The 14,240-nt window shown below is 36.5% G+C and overlaps 1 protein-coding gene and 2 non-coding genes across 3 annotated transcripts; 2 read left to right on the forward strand and 1 right to left on the reverse strand.

Moving 5' to 3' along the window:
* The first annotated feature begins 384 nt into the window (after positions 1-384).
* Positions 385-5,245, forward strand: LOC105214127 (uncharacterized). Its single transcript, XM_011187357.3, has 14 exons — positions 385-619; positions 693-818; positions 914-1,148; positions 1,227-1,419; positions 1,503-1,649; positions 1,730-2,068; positions 2,138-2,244; positions 3,061-3,197; positions 3,256-3,381; positions 3,441-3,675; positions 3,806-3,998; positions 4,384-4,530; positions 4,592-4,930; positions 5,002-5,245. Exons 1-14 carry the CDS (start codon positions 500-502, stop codon positions 5,111-5,113), a joined length of 2,556 nt encoding a protein of 851 aa, XP_011185659.2. The 5' UTR covers positions 385-499; the 3' UTR covers positions 5,114-5,245.
* Trnaa-agc (transfer RNA alanine (anticodon AGC)) lies at positions 4,120-4,192 on the reverse strand. Its single transcript has one exon. It is a non-coding gene; the product is annotated as a tRNA-Ala (tRNA).
* A 1,454-nt stretch (positions 5,246-6,699) lies between the features above and the next one.
* Trnaa-agc (transfer RNA alanine (anticodon AGC)) lies at positions 6,700-6,772 on the forward strand. The gene has a single exon. It is a non-coding gene; the product is annotated as a tRNA-Ala (tRNA).
* Positions 6,773-14,240: the final 7,468 nt, after the last annotated feature.

Below are 14,240 nucleotides of genomic sequence, written 5' to 3' on the forward strand. Positions count from 1 at the left end.
TAGTGCTGCCATATTTGTCGACTTCTCAATCCATCAATGAAGAGGGGAAGTAATGCCGTTAAATATAAAAGTAATATCAAATAAACTGAAACTGATGCTTTGTGGCGTCTAGCTTTCTTTATAATAAACATTACAAATATTATTTTTTGAAGAATCAAAAAATAATATAATTCTAATAAGTTTGGTAATCAACAATCCATGCGTAATCAATAAATAATGAATATTTAAAAATATCGCGAAAGAATCCACCAAATGTAGTAAACAAGTGGCAGCACAAGCGCATCTTCATTCTCAGAGCATAATTGACTGATAAAGAGTGCTATTGTACTACAAATTATCTAGGCGTTGGTTGACCTTGACCAAAAATTAGCGACTTTTTCCAGAGACTTCAGAGCTTCTGCGTAGGCGAATTCAGTTGTTGCGAGACATTGAACGCGTTCACAATTTCGATCAGCTCTGGAAAAGTGATTAGTATTTGCTAAAATCAAATTTGAACAATATGGCTGACAAATTGGATGTAATAATATTCGGTGCAACCGGTTTCACTGGAAAGATTGTTGTCGAAAAGGCGGAGGAAGTGTTACAAGGTCTCACATGGGGTATTGCGGGCAGGAATTTGGTAAAACAAAAGAAACATCTCCATAACGGTATCGAAGTAATGGAAATAATAAAAGGTAATGTGCACTTTATAGAGCAAATTAGAGACGGTATTGAGTACGGTCGGTAAAAAAGTTGGCAAGGATCTGACGCATATCCCGATCACTTTGGCGGATGTTGAAGATGAAAAGTCCATTAAAGAGATGGCAAACAAGTGCAAGGTGAATAAAAGTGGTTAATTAATAATTTGAATAGTGTTACCTGTTGATGGTAGAAATCACCGTCTTGCAATTATTATAACATATTTCTACTTTAGGTCGTTGTGAATTGCTGTGGTCCCTATCGTTTTTATGGTGAAATAGTGGTGAAGGCTTGCATTGAGGCCGGCACGCATCACGTCGACATTAGTGGTGAGCCACAATTTATAGAAGGCATGATGGTGAAATATCATGATTTGGCTAAGGAGAAACACTCCTATGTGATCTCCGCCTGTGGATTTGATAGCATACCCGGAGAAATGGGTGTGGTATTTGCAGAACGCAATTTCCCAGGTATATCTTAGGAGCATAGAAATCTATGTTTGTACATATTTTGTTTACATAAATTTCTTTTTGAATAATCCAACTCAGGCACTGTGAACTCCATCGAATCCTACTGGGAGAATACCGTCGATTTCAAAGATAAAAATTGTAAAACTTTGGTACATGCCGGCACTTGGGAGAGTCTCATTCATGTTTTATGCCACACCGATGAGCTTATTGCGATCAGAGGGAAGTTGACACCCAAAGATCTGCCCCCATTGGTACCGGAATTGAAGATGCGGTAACTATAACCATATTATGATATGAATATATTTGAGAATGAGAAAAAGAATCATAACTAATTTTACATGCTGAACTCCATAGCCCCTACCCACATAAGGTGCCTACGTTGGATAGATACTTTGTACCTTTCCATGCTGGCGATCGTGATCTTGTCGTGCAGACACAAAATTTTCGGTTCGAAAACGAGAAAAAGCGGCCCATACAATATGAGAACTACATTGGTTATAAGTAAGTGCCGACACAGAAGATTCAAGATTAAGATTTTACATAATATAATATTAAAATTTGTGTTTTTTTTTTGGATATAGGTCACTTTTCTACGCGCTCTTTGTGCCATTGTTACTGTCCTTAATTACAATTCTCGCGCAATACAGTTGGACGCGTAAAGTGCTAATGATGTTCCCGAAATTTTTCACTTTGGGTATTTTAACAGAAGAGGGTCCCACTGAAGACAACATGGAGGGACACTCCTTTGAAATGTTTTTCAAGACCAAAGGCTGGACCAAAGATCAATCGCTGACTGAAGAGCCTAAACAGCAATTATGGACTCGTATTTCTGCGCGCAATCCCTTCTATGCGATGACTGCTGTGGCAATTTTGTCTTCGGCTAAGGTTATTTTGCAGGAGACCGACAAGCTGCCGGGAAGGTATGACATCGATGATATAAGATTTTGTTTTATGTTTAAATTAAATTAAATTAATTAAATTTCTTTCAGCGGCGGCGTGATTTCACCTGGCTATGCTTTCCCCAAAACAAGTCTAATTGAGGAGTTACAGAAGTATAAATATGGCATCAAATTTGAAGTACTGAAATTGGAGCAATAAACACTGAACAGGAATGATCCGAAGCAATTTTATAATTATCTTTCTATTATAAAATTTTGTTACACACTCGTACATACTCGTATGTATATATTTATGCGTTTTATGAGTAAATAAACCTTTTTCATTCAATCTTGGAATTCAGCTTTATTGTTATTAAAGGCATGGACTTGAGTGGTTAGAGAATGAGAGAATGATAGAATGAGAGAGTAGCCAAGTTATATAAATAAATTACTACGAGAAACTAAGCAACTAATTGATCTGAATATACGAGGGTTAGCGAGAGAGTATGGAAACATGGCTAACGCAATATGAGTAATGATAATTTTGCAAATTGAAAAATTAAAAATAATTTTAAAACGGCATACCATGTGAAAAATATGATTATTCACAGTAATGATTATGATGAAGCTTTAGTAGGTAAAAATAATAATTTGAGAATGTGGTAGTCCGAGATAAAGCATTCAGTGACTACAAATCATATAAGATTATGAGAATGTGGTAGTCCGAGATAAAGCATTCAGTGACTACAAATCATATAAGATTATGTAAAGAAAATGCGCTAAATTAATGATTTCTTTATCAAATTTTTTTGCAATTATTGGATTGCTTTCGAGCTTACCCTCGCAAACATTCCGCAAACTGCATAGTAATGCAGTTTAAAATTAAAGTTAATGACTTTGATCACACCAAAACCAACAGTCATTCAACAACAAAACAATGAGAATACAAAGATTAGTCATTTGACAGCTCTCAAAGCATTAGCAATCTCGCGATATAACATAAAACTATCGTTTAGCTTTAGCCACCAATTGAGACGCAGTCAGTTTGAAAATGTCAGTGAAATTAGACGCAATCATATTCGGCGCCACCGGATTTACTGGGCAAATTGTTGTCGAAAAAGCGCCAGATGTACTGCAGGGTCTCACTTGGGGTATAGCGGGACGTAATAAGGTGAGTAACACGAATTGATGACGTAATAAAAACTTAAGCTTACGTATATTATATGTAGAGCAAGCTAGAAAATGTGCTGAGTAATGCGGGTCAGGCAATTGGTAAAGATCTCAGTGCGGTGCCGATCATATTAGCCGATGTGGAAGATCGTAAATCGATCGAGGAGATGGCAGCGAAATGCAAGGTTAATACTAAATACAAGTATACGAAAGTCTAGTAACTTCTTATAATGACTTCACTCAGGTCGTCATCAATTGCTGTGGCCCATATCGCTTCTACGGCGAGGTGGTTGTAAAAGCCTGCATTGAAGCCGGCACACATCATGTGGATATTAGCGGAGAGCCACAATATATCGAAGGCATGCAAGTGAAGTACCATCAATTGGCGCAAGAGAAGCGCGCTTATATAATATCTTCATGCGGATTTGATAGTATACCTGCTGAAATGGGTGTAATACACGCTGAAAAAAACTTTCCAGGTTTGGAATTTTGATTGAAAATGTATTCTTGTTTGATTGAAAATTTATTCTGTTTTATGAAAAATCGCACTAAGTAGTCATTTTCTCAACTTGTACGTGTTCATACATATAATTACTTACACATACTTAGGCACCGTGAACACCTGTGAATTGTTTTGGGAGAACATACTTGATTACCGTGACAGAAGCTCTAAAGCTGTGCTCCATGCCGGCACTTGGGAGAGCGCCGTACATGCATTCGCTAATTACGGTGAATTACATAGATTGCATCGTGCGCTAGAGACGGAGAAGTTGCCAGATTTACGTCCAAAGCTCAAATACTGGTAAGTAAGCTAAGCTATTTACCTTTAAATACAATTATTTTATTAAAATGCATGACAATACTTTCGTTCAATTTATTCGTGACTCAAATATAAAATAGTAAACAGTAAAAAAAATTAATATTGGAGATGCGGGGCATCGATCCCCGTACCTCTCACATGCTAAGCGAGCGCTCTACCATCTGAGCTACATCCCCCGATATTATTATTTTGGCAAATAATGTGATTTGTCCACTGCTGTATTTTATTGGAAGTTGAGTTTAGCATAAATCGTTGGTTGTCTTTCGAAATATAAATTTTAATTTTTTGTGATATTTTAATTATTATTTTCTGTTAGTTTCTATTACTAAATATAATATATAACTATTATTGTCCATTTATCTTACAGCCGCTTTGCGCATAAAGTTCAATTTCTCGATCGATATTTCTTCGCCATACATGGCGCTGATCGTGATGTCGTAATGAATACTCAACGTCTGCGTTATTTGAATGAAAAGAAACGCCCAATACAATTCGAAAATTACATTGGCTTCCGGTGAGCTGTCCATAATTATTTTTGACACCCTTTTAATTATTATTTTTGCTTACACCGCCAGTTCGCTGTGGACCACTATTTTGACCCAAATTATACTACTTTTCACCGTATTAATGGCGCAGATCCCCGGGGTACGACAAATTCTAATGAAAAATCCGAAATTCTTTACCAGAGGTCTTATGTCACACGAAGGACCCGTAGCGGCGAACCGAGCAACACAACGGCTCAAAATGACATTCCGCACCAGAGGTTGGACCGAACAACAGTCATTGTCTGAGGAGCCGAAACAGGAGCTTTTAACGCGTCTCTCATGCCTCGATCCATTCTATGGCATGACGTGTTTGTCAATCTTGGCTGCTGCCAAAATCATACTCAAAGAGCATGATCAAATGCCGAACGCGTAAGTATTTTTTGCATGAAATCATTGTATCCATAAATTTTGAGTATAAATTAAATGAAATTCATCTACAGTGGTGGTGTGATCCCGCCCGGTTACGCCTTTGCGAATACCAGTTTCATCGAAGAGTTGGGTCGTCAGAAGAATGGCATGAAGTTTGAAGTATTAAAGTTGGAGCAGCAATGATTATACATACATACATATATCTAAGAAAAATATTTAACACTTAACATGGGTTTTGGAAGATTTATATTTTTTGTAATTTTATTAAATATATTCTAAATATATTTTTGCAATAAAATACTTATTATAAACATACCACAATCTATTATTCAAATTAAACGTTGTTCACACTGCAATTAGAAGGCTGTCAGTGCCTGGCGCCAGCGCCGATAAATCATTTGACTTGGTGTGACTATTTAGTCGACTTAAACCACCTCTCGGCTTAACTATAATTTACATGAATTAAAATGTACAAGAACACACATAAGAATTTCACCCTACCCCGGCCATCATCCATCATTAGCGATATTGCCCAGCGACCACTTGTCACAATGCTAAATGCCAACGTTGATTTATTCCAGCTGATTGGCTCGAGAACATATGCCGCCGTCGCCTGGAACTCGGCTTTAACACACGCTTACAGACACACATTCATGAGCTCACAAGTGCGCTTGCTCCAAACCCCTTGCGATTTTTTTGTTTTGAATGACAATCCCAATGTGGCCCCTACTCGATCTATATTGAGTTATCTAAAGCGTTGACATATTGCCACTGATCACATATGGTTTTGCAGACATACACACATTTGTGTCTATAAATTTACTGTTTATCTTGAGCGCTTTTCAGTTAAATAAATTGCTTTTTAATTAAGTATGAATGATTGTTTGTGGCTTAAAGAGTCGGAGATTTATTTGCCGTTCGTTTGCGTGCAGTTTGATAAATCAGATTAGTGTGATCTACAACAATAATTACTTTAATAATTACAATTTATTATTTTCTTGCTTTTGAAGAATATCCCTGAACAAGCCCCAATAATTGGAGAATCATCTCTTGAGGCTTGGCGACGTTTGCCCCAAGAAGCTTCGCAGGTAGTGACTACCGTCGACTACTAGTTGTGGAACTCTGTATTCGAAAGCAACTCCCTGCTACATATTTTTGAATTCTGAATATGGTTAATAAAATTTGAACAAAAATTGTCAGTTTTGACTGGAAAAGCTCGGAATAATCAAAATACTAAGTACATCTAGAATGCTTCAAGCATAAAGCGCTTGGTCTCTTTGTTCAGTTTCTATAATGTATGTGCTATTTCAAGAGAAATTAACAAATTTTGATAGTAGAATTAAAACAGCTGGAACAATGAATTGTAATTTATTAAATTTACCTGAATTTGTGTAAAATACCATAATCATCGTGCTTTCAGTAAACTCTATATTGACCCTCGTCTTAAATTCCAGCGTTTCCAGTGTTTTTTATATATTGATACATACATATAATTTGGTAAAGCTTTCTGTTACTATTTCGATAGAAAGCTTTTCCTTTTGCCGAACTACGTCATACGACATACGTCATGCTATATGACAACCGAGCACAAGCTCACGCATAATACGCCACTAACCGTATTAAAAATAAATTCACATGTGCATATGTATATGTATATGTAGGTAAATGAGCGCTATTTTGCCAGCGATGCAAGAGAATTGTCGGTAAAGCAGTGTGCGCAATAGTGCAATCAAAGTCATGTTAGTTAAAATGGCGCGATACCGTTACTTGGGGATGTAGCTCAGATGGTAGAGCGCTCGCTTAGCATGTGAGAGGTACGGGGATCGATGCCCCGCATCTCCAAATGTCGAATTAATATTTTTTATAAAATTAATTTTACTAATTCTACAACAACACTTTTGTTAGGAATATTTGTTATTGTGGATATTGATTGCATGGTATTTGAGGGGCTTAAAGACATCATAATTGTTTATTAGAAGATACTATACCATGAATCAGTTGGAGGTGCTTGGTAGATTGTGAAATTTTTGGAGAAAGTCCTTCAAATATAAACTCTTCAGCTGCTCGATTGCGGTTTTTAGTGAGTACAGGCACATAAGTAACGCGCTTATAAGGTTAGATTTGATGACTAAAACTTTTAGAACAGTCCTATGATAATATGATATAATACTTTGCACGTGACATTGTATTACTGTTTATCGACATTATACTTACGTAATTGTATTCATATTGACATTGATTTTAACACCTGATTGCTCGCGAATAGTGATCGTTATTTACCGAAATAGTTTTAAAATGTAAATAAAATGCTTTAAATTGAACCCAACCGTAAAGTGTTCGAAAAAGTTCACAATTTATATTGCAAATTTACTTAGAAACAACTACAGTAGGTATTTCAGTATTTAAATATCAATCAAATGTGAAAACGTGTGAATTATAGTTGTCAACATGTTGCCGAAGTGTAGCACTTTGCGCAAATTAGATTATTAGGCCAACTCATATGTACCTTATAATTAGGTTATTTTAACTAGCTTGGATTCACATTTAGAATACATTTTTTTTAACATTTTTTAGTTATACTAAAACCATAGTGAAAATTAATACACAATTTGCAGAGAAAACAATAAAAATAAATTTAATCTCTAAATTAACCTATCTAAACTCCCGAGACTACGCAAGACCCCTAGTTTGACCAAACGTGATACCCAAAATGTATACAGATTTGATCTCAGCTGACGTCGCTTCATGTAAACAATCCTTTCCCCACGTAACTCTTCAGATTTTTCTTATAATTTGGGGGTCACGTAAGGTACATTTTATTAAGGAGTCATGCGGGACACTATTATGGGTCTTGTGCAGCCAAAGGAGTTCAAGATTGGTGAGTTCAGGAATCACGTCAGTTCTAGTTAGAGTTTGGAGATGTTTGGTCAATGAATAACAACAGTTCCATAATCTTAATCTTTTAAACTTTTTTCTTTATTCTGTACCTTTATGTTTGTTTGCCGAATATATCGGTTAATGTGTGAGATATCTTTCCAAAAGGTAGGTAGGTGAAATAAATCTCGACCGTCCCCTAATCTCAATGTACAAAACATAGCATAACATATTGATTTCCGATCACAATTAACTCTATGGTTGGTAAGTATTTTTTTATGCATATTTTTTATTAATTCAAAATTACTTCTGGCAATTTTCACTATACTCTTCTACTTTCCTACCAACGTCTAACGGCATAGCGCGCCGCAGTAGAAATATAGGTGAGGCATTGTGGCAAGCGTTCGTACACAATCTGCGTACTTTTAACATAATACTCAATTGAATGTGGTTTATATCCGTGCCACAAGCATTGGCTTTGCAGCTGCGTAAAGACTCCGGAGTTTTTGAGTCATATATATATGTATCAAATGATATTTATCGCTCTTTTGCCGATTTGTTAATTTGCTAGTAGGTGCTTAGCAATACCAAACAATATTTATACTCAAATATTGGTTTATGTGTCAGTCAAACATATGTACAACTTCATTTAATGCAACACTGCAACGTACAACTAACTGAGCGAATGCAAAACAGTTGTAGGTATATAAATATACAGAAGCGAACAATTAAGTGTCCGTCTTGCAAATTGAATTATGCCTTCGATACCTAACGTATACGCCAATTAGGTAAAAATAATTTGAAAAAAAAATACAAATAAAAAATCGCTGAAAGCCTCAGAGTGTGTGAACACTGTATTTCCGAGCAATAATTTGCCCATAAGCTTCAATAGATTTGTGCCCAGTAGTCGGTAAATATGCTTATAGGCATATATATACAAAAGAATCCACTTGTGGAGCACCACTCGGCTTTGTTTAGTGTCCATTCGCTGCACATTTTGTACTTTTGCGTTTTTTATTTATTTTTCTTTTGCGCGCATTTTCAATTCTTTGCCACATAATTCAGCATTTCTAATTTATTAATAGCAAAGATGGCAAGCGTTTGCAATGCGATCAGAGTTATTGGAAGTTTTTATTATGGCCATCCATGGCGATTTGTCAATATTTGTTGCTGAATTCCAACTGTTGATTAATTATAACCTGATCGAGTACCACAATTGCCTGGCATACGTTTGTGCCCTGCAGGAAATTTGTGTGCGGTTAGATTGAGATTTATTGAGCTTTTGCGAATGTTCGATCTCTTATCCATGCAACGAAAAGATGAAACGAGTTAGGTTAGAGTTCTGTGGTCCTTTTCCTAAATCACTAATAGTCAATTTAAATAAAATCAAAAATCAAAGCACTCGAGAGTTGTCCGACCGAAGGTTGTAAAAGTTAAAGTGTTCGCGTCGAAAGCAGATACTATAGAATATGGTTCATAACTCTATATAAATCTGGTCAGCTTAGAAGATGTTTAACCCGAACTCAAACGTCTGGTTTGGTTGGCCAAAAAGCTGACTAGCTTGGCGTAAAAAAAATTCTGCCAGATAAATTTTGAAGCCTCCCATATTTTTGTTTTCATTATCTTACCAAATTACCAATTATATTTTGGTGAGAGAATTATTACATAAATAAGTATTTGAGTATTTCTCATCAATTTGACTTGGAGATTAGATAACCTGATAGATGTCAATTGATCTTGAGTCTATAAATTACGAGAAAGTGTGAAAATTTATACTCATTATTTTTCGGTCTGAGATTGATACATTGCTAATCTTACCCAGATACGATAACTATTAGAAAATCATTACCGAATCGTAAAAATCGTTAAAAAATATTTCTGTTTTTTTTTTTTAATATTGTTACAATAACAACACCTAACAACTACTAAAGACTATCCCGATAACGAACTCCCTATCAATGATTGTGTTTACCAATACCGAAACTAGGCCGCAGAAATTACAAACCAATAGAATATCCAATATTGTAAACATTACAGCCTTGAGTCTATGGCAAATTCTATTCCGGTTTACATTATTTGCGATTGCAGCTATCATTTCTATTAAAGCCAAATTTCCTCGCACAACAACATGTCCGTTTCTTACAAACTAATGACAGTAGATACCCGGTAAGCAACCGGTTACTTCAATTGGCTTAGGTTACTAATTAGAATAGAAATTTGTTATGTAATCAAATTAGTCAAAAGCTTGTCATGCAGTTGACAGCGTTGATGAGTAAAAATAAAAACGGCGCGTTCGCGAATGGCATTCGCAACATATTATGACGGTTAATACATGTGTCTAAGTATACGTTAGAGAAAAGCGCGCTGTGCTGTTGCCAATGCAACTGGCGACTGACCGTGCGACAGACGAACAAACAACAGTCAACTGATTAACTCGATCAAAACATTGCAGCATCCAACGACCGCGCAGATGGTCCACTTCGTAGCCCGAAGAAGGCGAGGTGGTCGCCAGACCAAGTAAAGAACCGGCTATCGGTGACTTTTATGGCATTCATAAATGGATATTAAATACATAAATAGCTGCATTTGTATGCTTGGTGCTGTGACGGAGATGCGCCGCTACGCCGCTGAATTCAATTTACCACATTTCAATCAAAATGAATGTCGGAAATGTCAACGATTCGCTGTGGCTCTTTTGCCAATTGCCATACCCACAACTAATGGTACAATATTTTCATTGTTGTTGTTGCTATCCATGTGTTGTAACTATTTTTTGAATTGCTTGTAATGTCATTAAAATTATTTGTGTAGATTTGTTCAACAATAACAACAACATCCCACGGGAATGCCGCGCGCATGCGCCACAACTGCAACAGCGCTTTTCCCCTTCTCAAAGCGGCGCGCTTCTCATTTGCGCCCATTCATTAGCTACATATATTGTACTCTTAGTTATTAATTTCTTCTTGCGAGTCGGCATACTTAATTGAATTAGCAGCTCCCTAAGTGACCGCCGCGTTGCTGCTGCTGCGTCGCGGCGGTTGTTTCAAGCGCGGGCATCAACATTGCCGTCAGTAGTGTCATCATCAACATATTTTTTTATAAATGCACATAGCTATATCCTATGTTATTTACATACATAAATATATATGCACATAGTCAAGTGGGCAAGCCTTCGATCGACTCGCACTCCTGGCCATGTGTGTTTGTGTACATTCCAGTTTTGTTAGTTGCAACATCTTCCCGTTGCGTCACACGCATTTGATTTCCCTAAACTTGTCGTGTGAAGTATACAAGTAATTCTGAAATTTGTACTTTCATGGAGATCTGCTTGTTCGCTTGAAGCGCTTTGGACGGACACAACGCCTGCACGCTGTCGACTACAAGTATGTGTGGGTACAAGTGTTGGATGTCAACGTCAATCATATTTCTAATTTTATATAGTTGACAATATTTCTAGGGCGATGGTATTTCCGCGCTTATTTTTAAAGCACTTTCGGTGTAAATGAGATTCTAGGTGTATATTATACATACTATACATACGTATTTATAAAAAAAGTTTTTGGAATTTTGGATTTGACTTTTGGCGCCTATTTTTCGACCAAGATGTATGCTCTTTGATACCAGCCGAATCCGAGATGTCCCGTGGGTGAGAAAAAAAATTTAATATGGATGTGAAAGTCTCTTCCATCTACCAAAATATGCTAAATGAAAGCTGCAAAGTAGTCGATTGACATGGAATTTTACGCTTTTTTTGTTATAAATTGGACCTACCATCTTCTTAGACACAACTTTCACATTTCTACTAGGTTCAGAGCCACCGAGATTCTTTTCTATGGTGTAGGAATCCACTTACACAATAAGCGCCGTTTTGTTGAATTTTATTTTGGATGGGACTGTCTTTGGAACTATATGTTAGTACAAGTAGCCGAAATTATTCGAGGTGCTTAAAGCCAGTAGAGTATTGGATAATTTTTGGAGAATAAAATAATCGAAATAGATTCACCTTAGCATGATTTCGAAGTTTCAGTGGTCTAATATTGTCTATCTTGGACTGACCACTGGATTTTTCTGTAATTTCACAATAGTTTTGAATAGACCGTTTAGTTCGATTGAGTAGAAATTGCATTTTCGGAAACAAAATCTCAGACATATTCCATGTCTCAGGTCTCTAGCATAACTTCTGCTAGAGAAATATACTAAATAACGCTTCACCAACAACAGCAAGTGTTGAATTCTCCCCCGACACAGTGAGCCTCAATTGAAAATGAGCAAATCCACTTGTGGTTGAAATGTGGAACTTGAACTTGTGTCAAAATGCGTTCAAATCTGTGAGTGCATGACAAAAACAATTTTGTGTCATAATATAACAACAACAACGAAACCAACATAAATGTTGTTTGGCTAGACGCATTATATGTGCGAGAACATTAATCAGACATGTTCGTATGCATTCGTGAATGCGTGTGTGTATGCGTCTACATTGATATGTTGCAACAACGAAAACCGTTAATGGTGCGTCAAAGTGGCAACCTGCTACCACCACCACAAAAGTGTAACAACAGAAGCTGCACAGCTAGTGGTGTTGAATGTCAACAGTTTCATGATCGAAGGCAGATTTCAACGGTGGCACTGGACGTCGCGACATGTTAGCGCTAGCACTGAGAAACCAGAAAATCTAGTAGCACGCATTTGCATGCACTCAAACACACAAAATGCAAAAAAGTCAAATCAAACAAATAATATTTGTAAATCATAAAATGTACAGGAAACGTACGCACCGCAGCAACAGCAACTGGATCAGCAGTTGTAAATATAACAACAACAATAATAAGCAACAACAGTAATAATAAAGCCAACACCTAAAGTGAAAATATAGCTCAAGCACAGCTCATTAAGGCGAGTTGTAGTCGTAAATTTTGGTTGGATGTTGGAGGAGCTCAGCGGCTGGGAACACGTTCTCGTGCCAATGACGCTCAAAGTCATGGAACCCATAAATGGAAAATGATCGGCAAATTATCCACAGAACGCCACAAAATATATTTCTGAGTATATTATATCTGCGTACAGTGGCTTAGTAGAGTATTATCTGGTCTTAAGTGTTGAACAATTTTTTGCGGGTCGATTTCTTTTACTGAAAATCATAATTACTAAATAATTCATGGATTTCATTGCTTCTATGACTTGTCTTTCGATTGTAGTTAATAAAAAAAAACTTGGTCCAAAATATCGATACATAATTTTCGATTAATTTTATTTAGAAGGTTAAAAAAATATTGAAACAGACAACATTTATTATCGAGATTTTCGTGTGTGATCAGAAATTAGACTTAAATATATCGATAACAAGTAAGGAAGGGCTAAGTTCGGGTGTAACCAAACATTTTATACTCTCGCAATTTATTCATTTAATATTATATAATTCACAATTTGACCCACATATTCGTCATATATATTGTATAAAGTCCATTGAAAGTTGGAAACCATAATATTAGGTTAGAAGCACCGAGGTCCTCGTGTTCGATATATGGGGCCTTAAAAACCTATGGTCCGATTTCGATTTTTAGAATGGGGTTGCCACACTATTAACATATTATTTATGCAAAGTTCTGCACCGATATCTTCACTAGTGCTTACTTTATATATTGTAAAGTAAACGATTCAGATCGTCTTCAAAGTTCTGGTATATTGGAAGTAGGCGTGGTTGTGAACCGATTTGGCCTATTTTCACAACATATCATTGGGATGTAAGGAAACTATTACAAACCAAGTTTCATTGAAATCGGTCGGCTAGTTCCTGAGATATGGTTTTTGACTCATAAGTGGGCGACGCCACGCCCATTTTCCATTTTGTAAAAAAATCTGAGTGCAGCTTTCATCTGCCATTTCTTATGTAAAATTTAGTGTTTCTGACGTTTTTCGTTAGTGAGTTAACCCACTTTTAGTAATTGTCAACCTAACTTTTGTATGGGAGGTGGGCGTGGTTATGATCCGATTTCATTCATTTTTGGACTGTATTAGGTAGTGGCTAAAAAAAACGACTGCAGAAAGTTTGGTTTATATAGCTCTATTGGTTTGCGAGATATGTACAAAAAAAAAACAAGCGGGGCCACGCCCACTTCCCCAAAAAAATTACATCCAAATATGACCCTTCATAGTGCGATCCTTCATACCAAATTTTATTTCCATAACTTTATTTATGGATCGAAATCAACCTTCCTATGGTGCCAAGAAATAAGTGTTCCAAGTTTCATCAAGATATCTTAATTTTTACTCAAGTTACAGTTGGCACAAACGGACGGACGGACAGACAGACATTCGGATTTGAACTCCACTCTTCACCCTGATCACTTTGGTATATATAACCCTATATCTAACTCGTTTAGTTTTGGGTGTTACAAACAACCGTTATGTGAACAAAACTATAATACTCTCTTTA

The sequence above is a fragment of the Zeugodacus cucurbitae genome, chromosome 2 (assembly GCF_028554725.1).
Source record: "Zeugodacus cucurbitae isolate PBARC_wt_2022May chromosome 2, idZeuCucr1.2, whole genome shotgun sequence".
Classification (NCBI taxonomy): Eukaryota; Metazoa; Arthropoda; class Insecta; order Diptera; family Tephritidae; genus Zeugodacus; species Zeugodacus cucurbitae.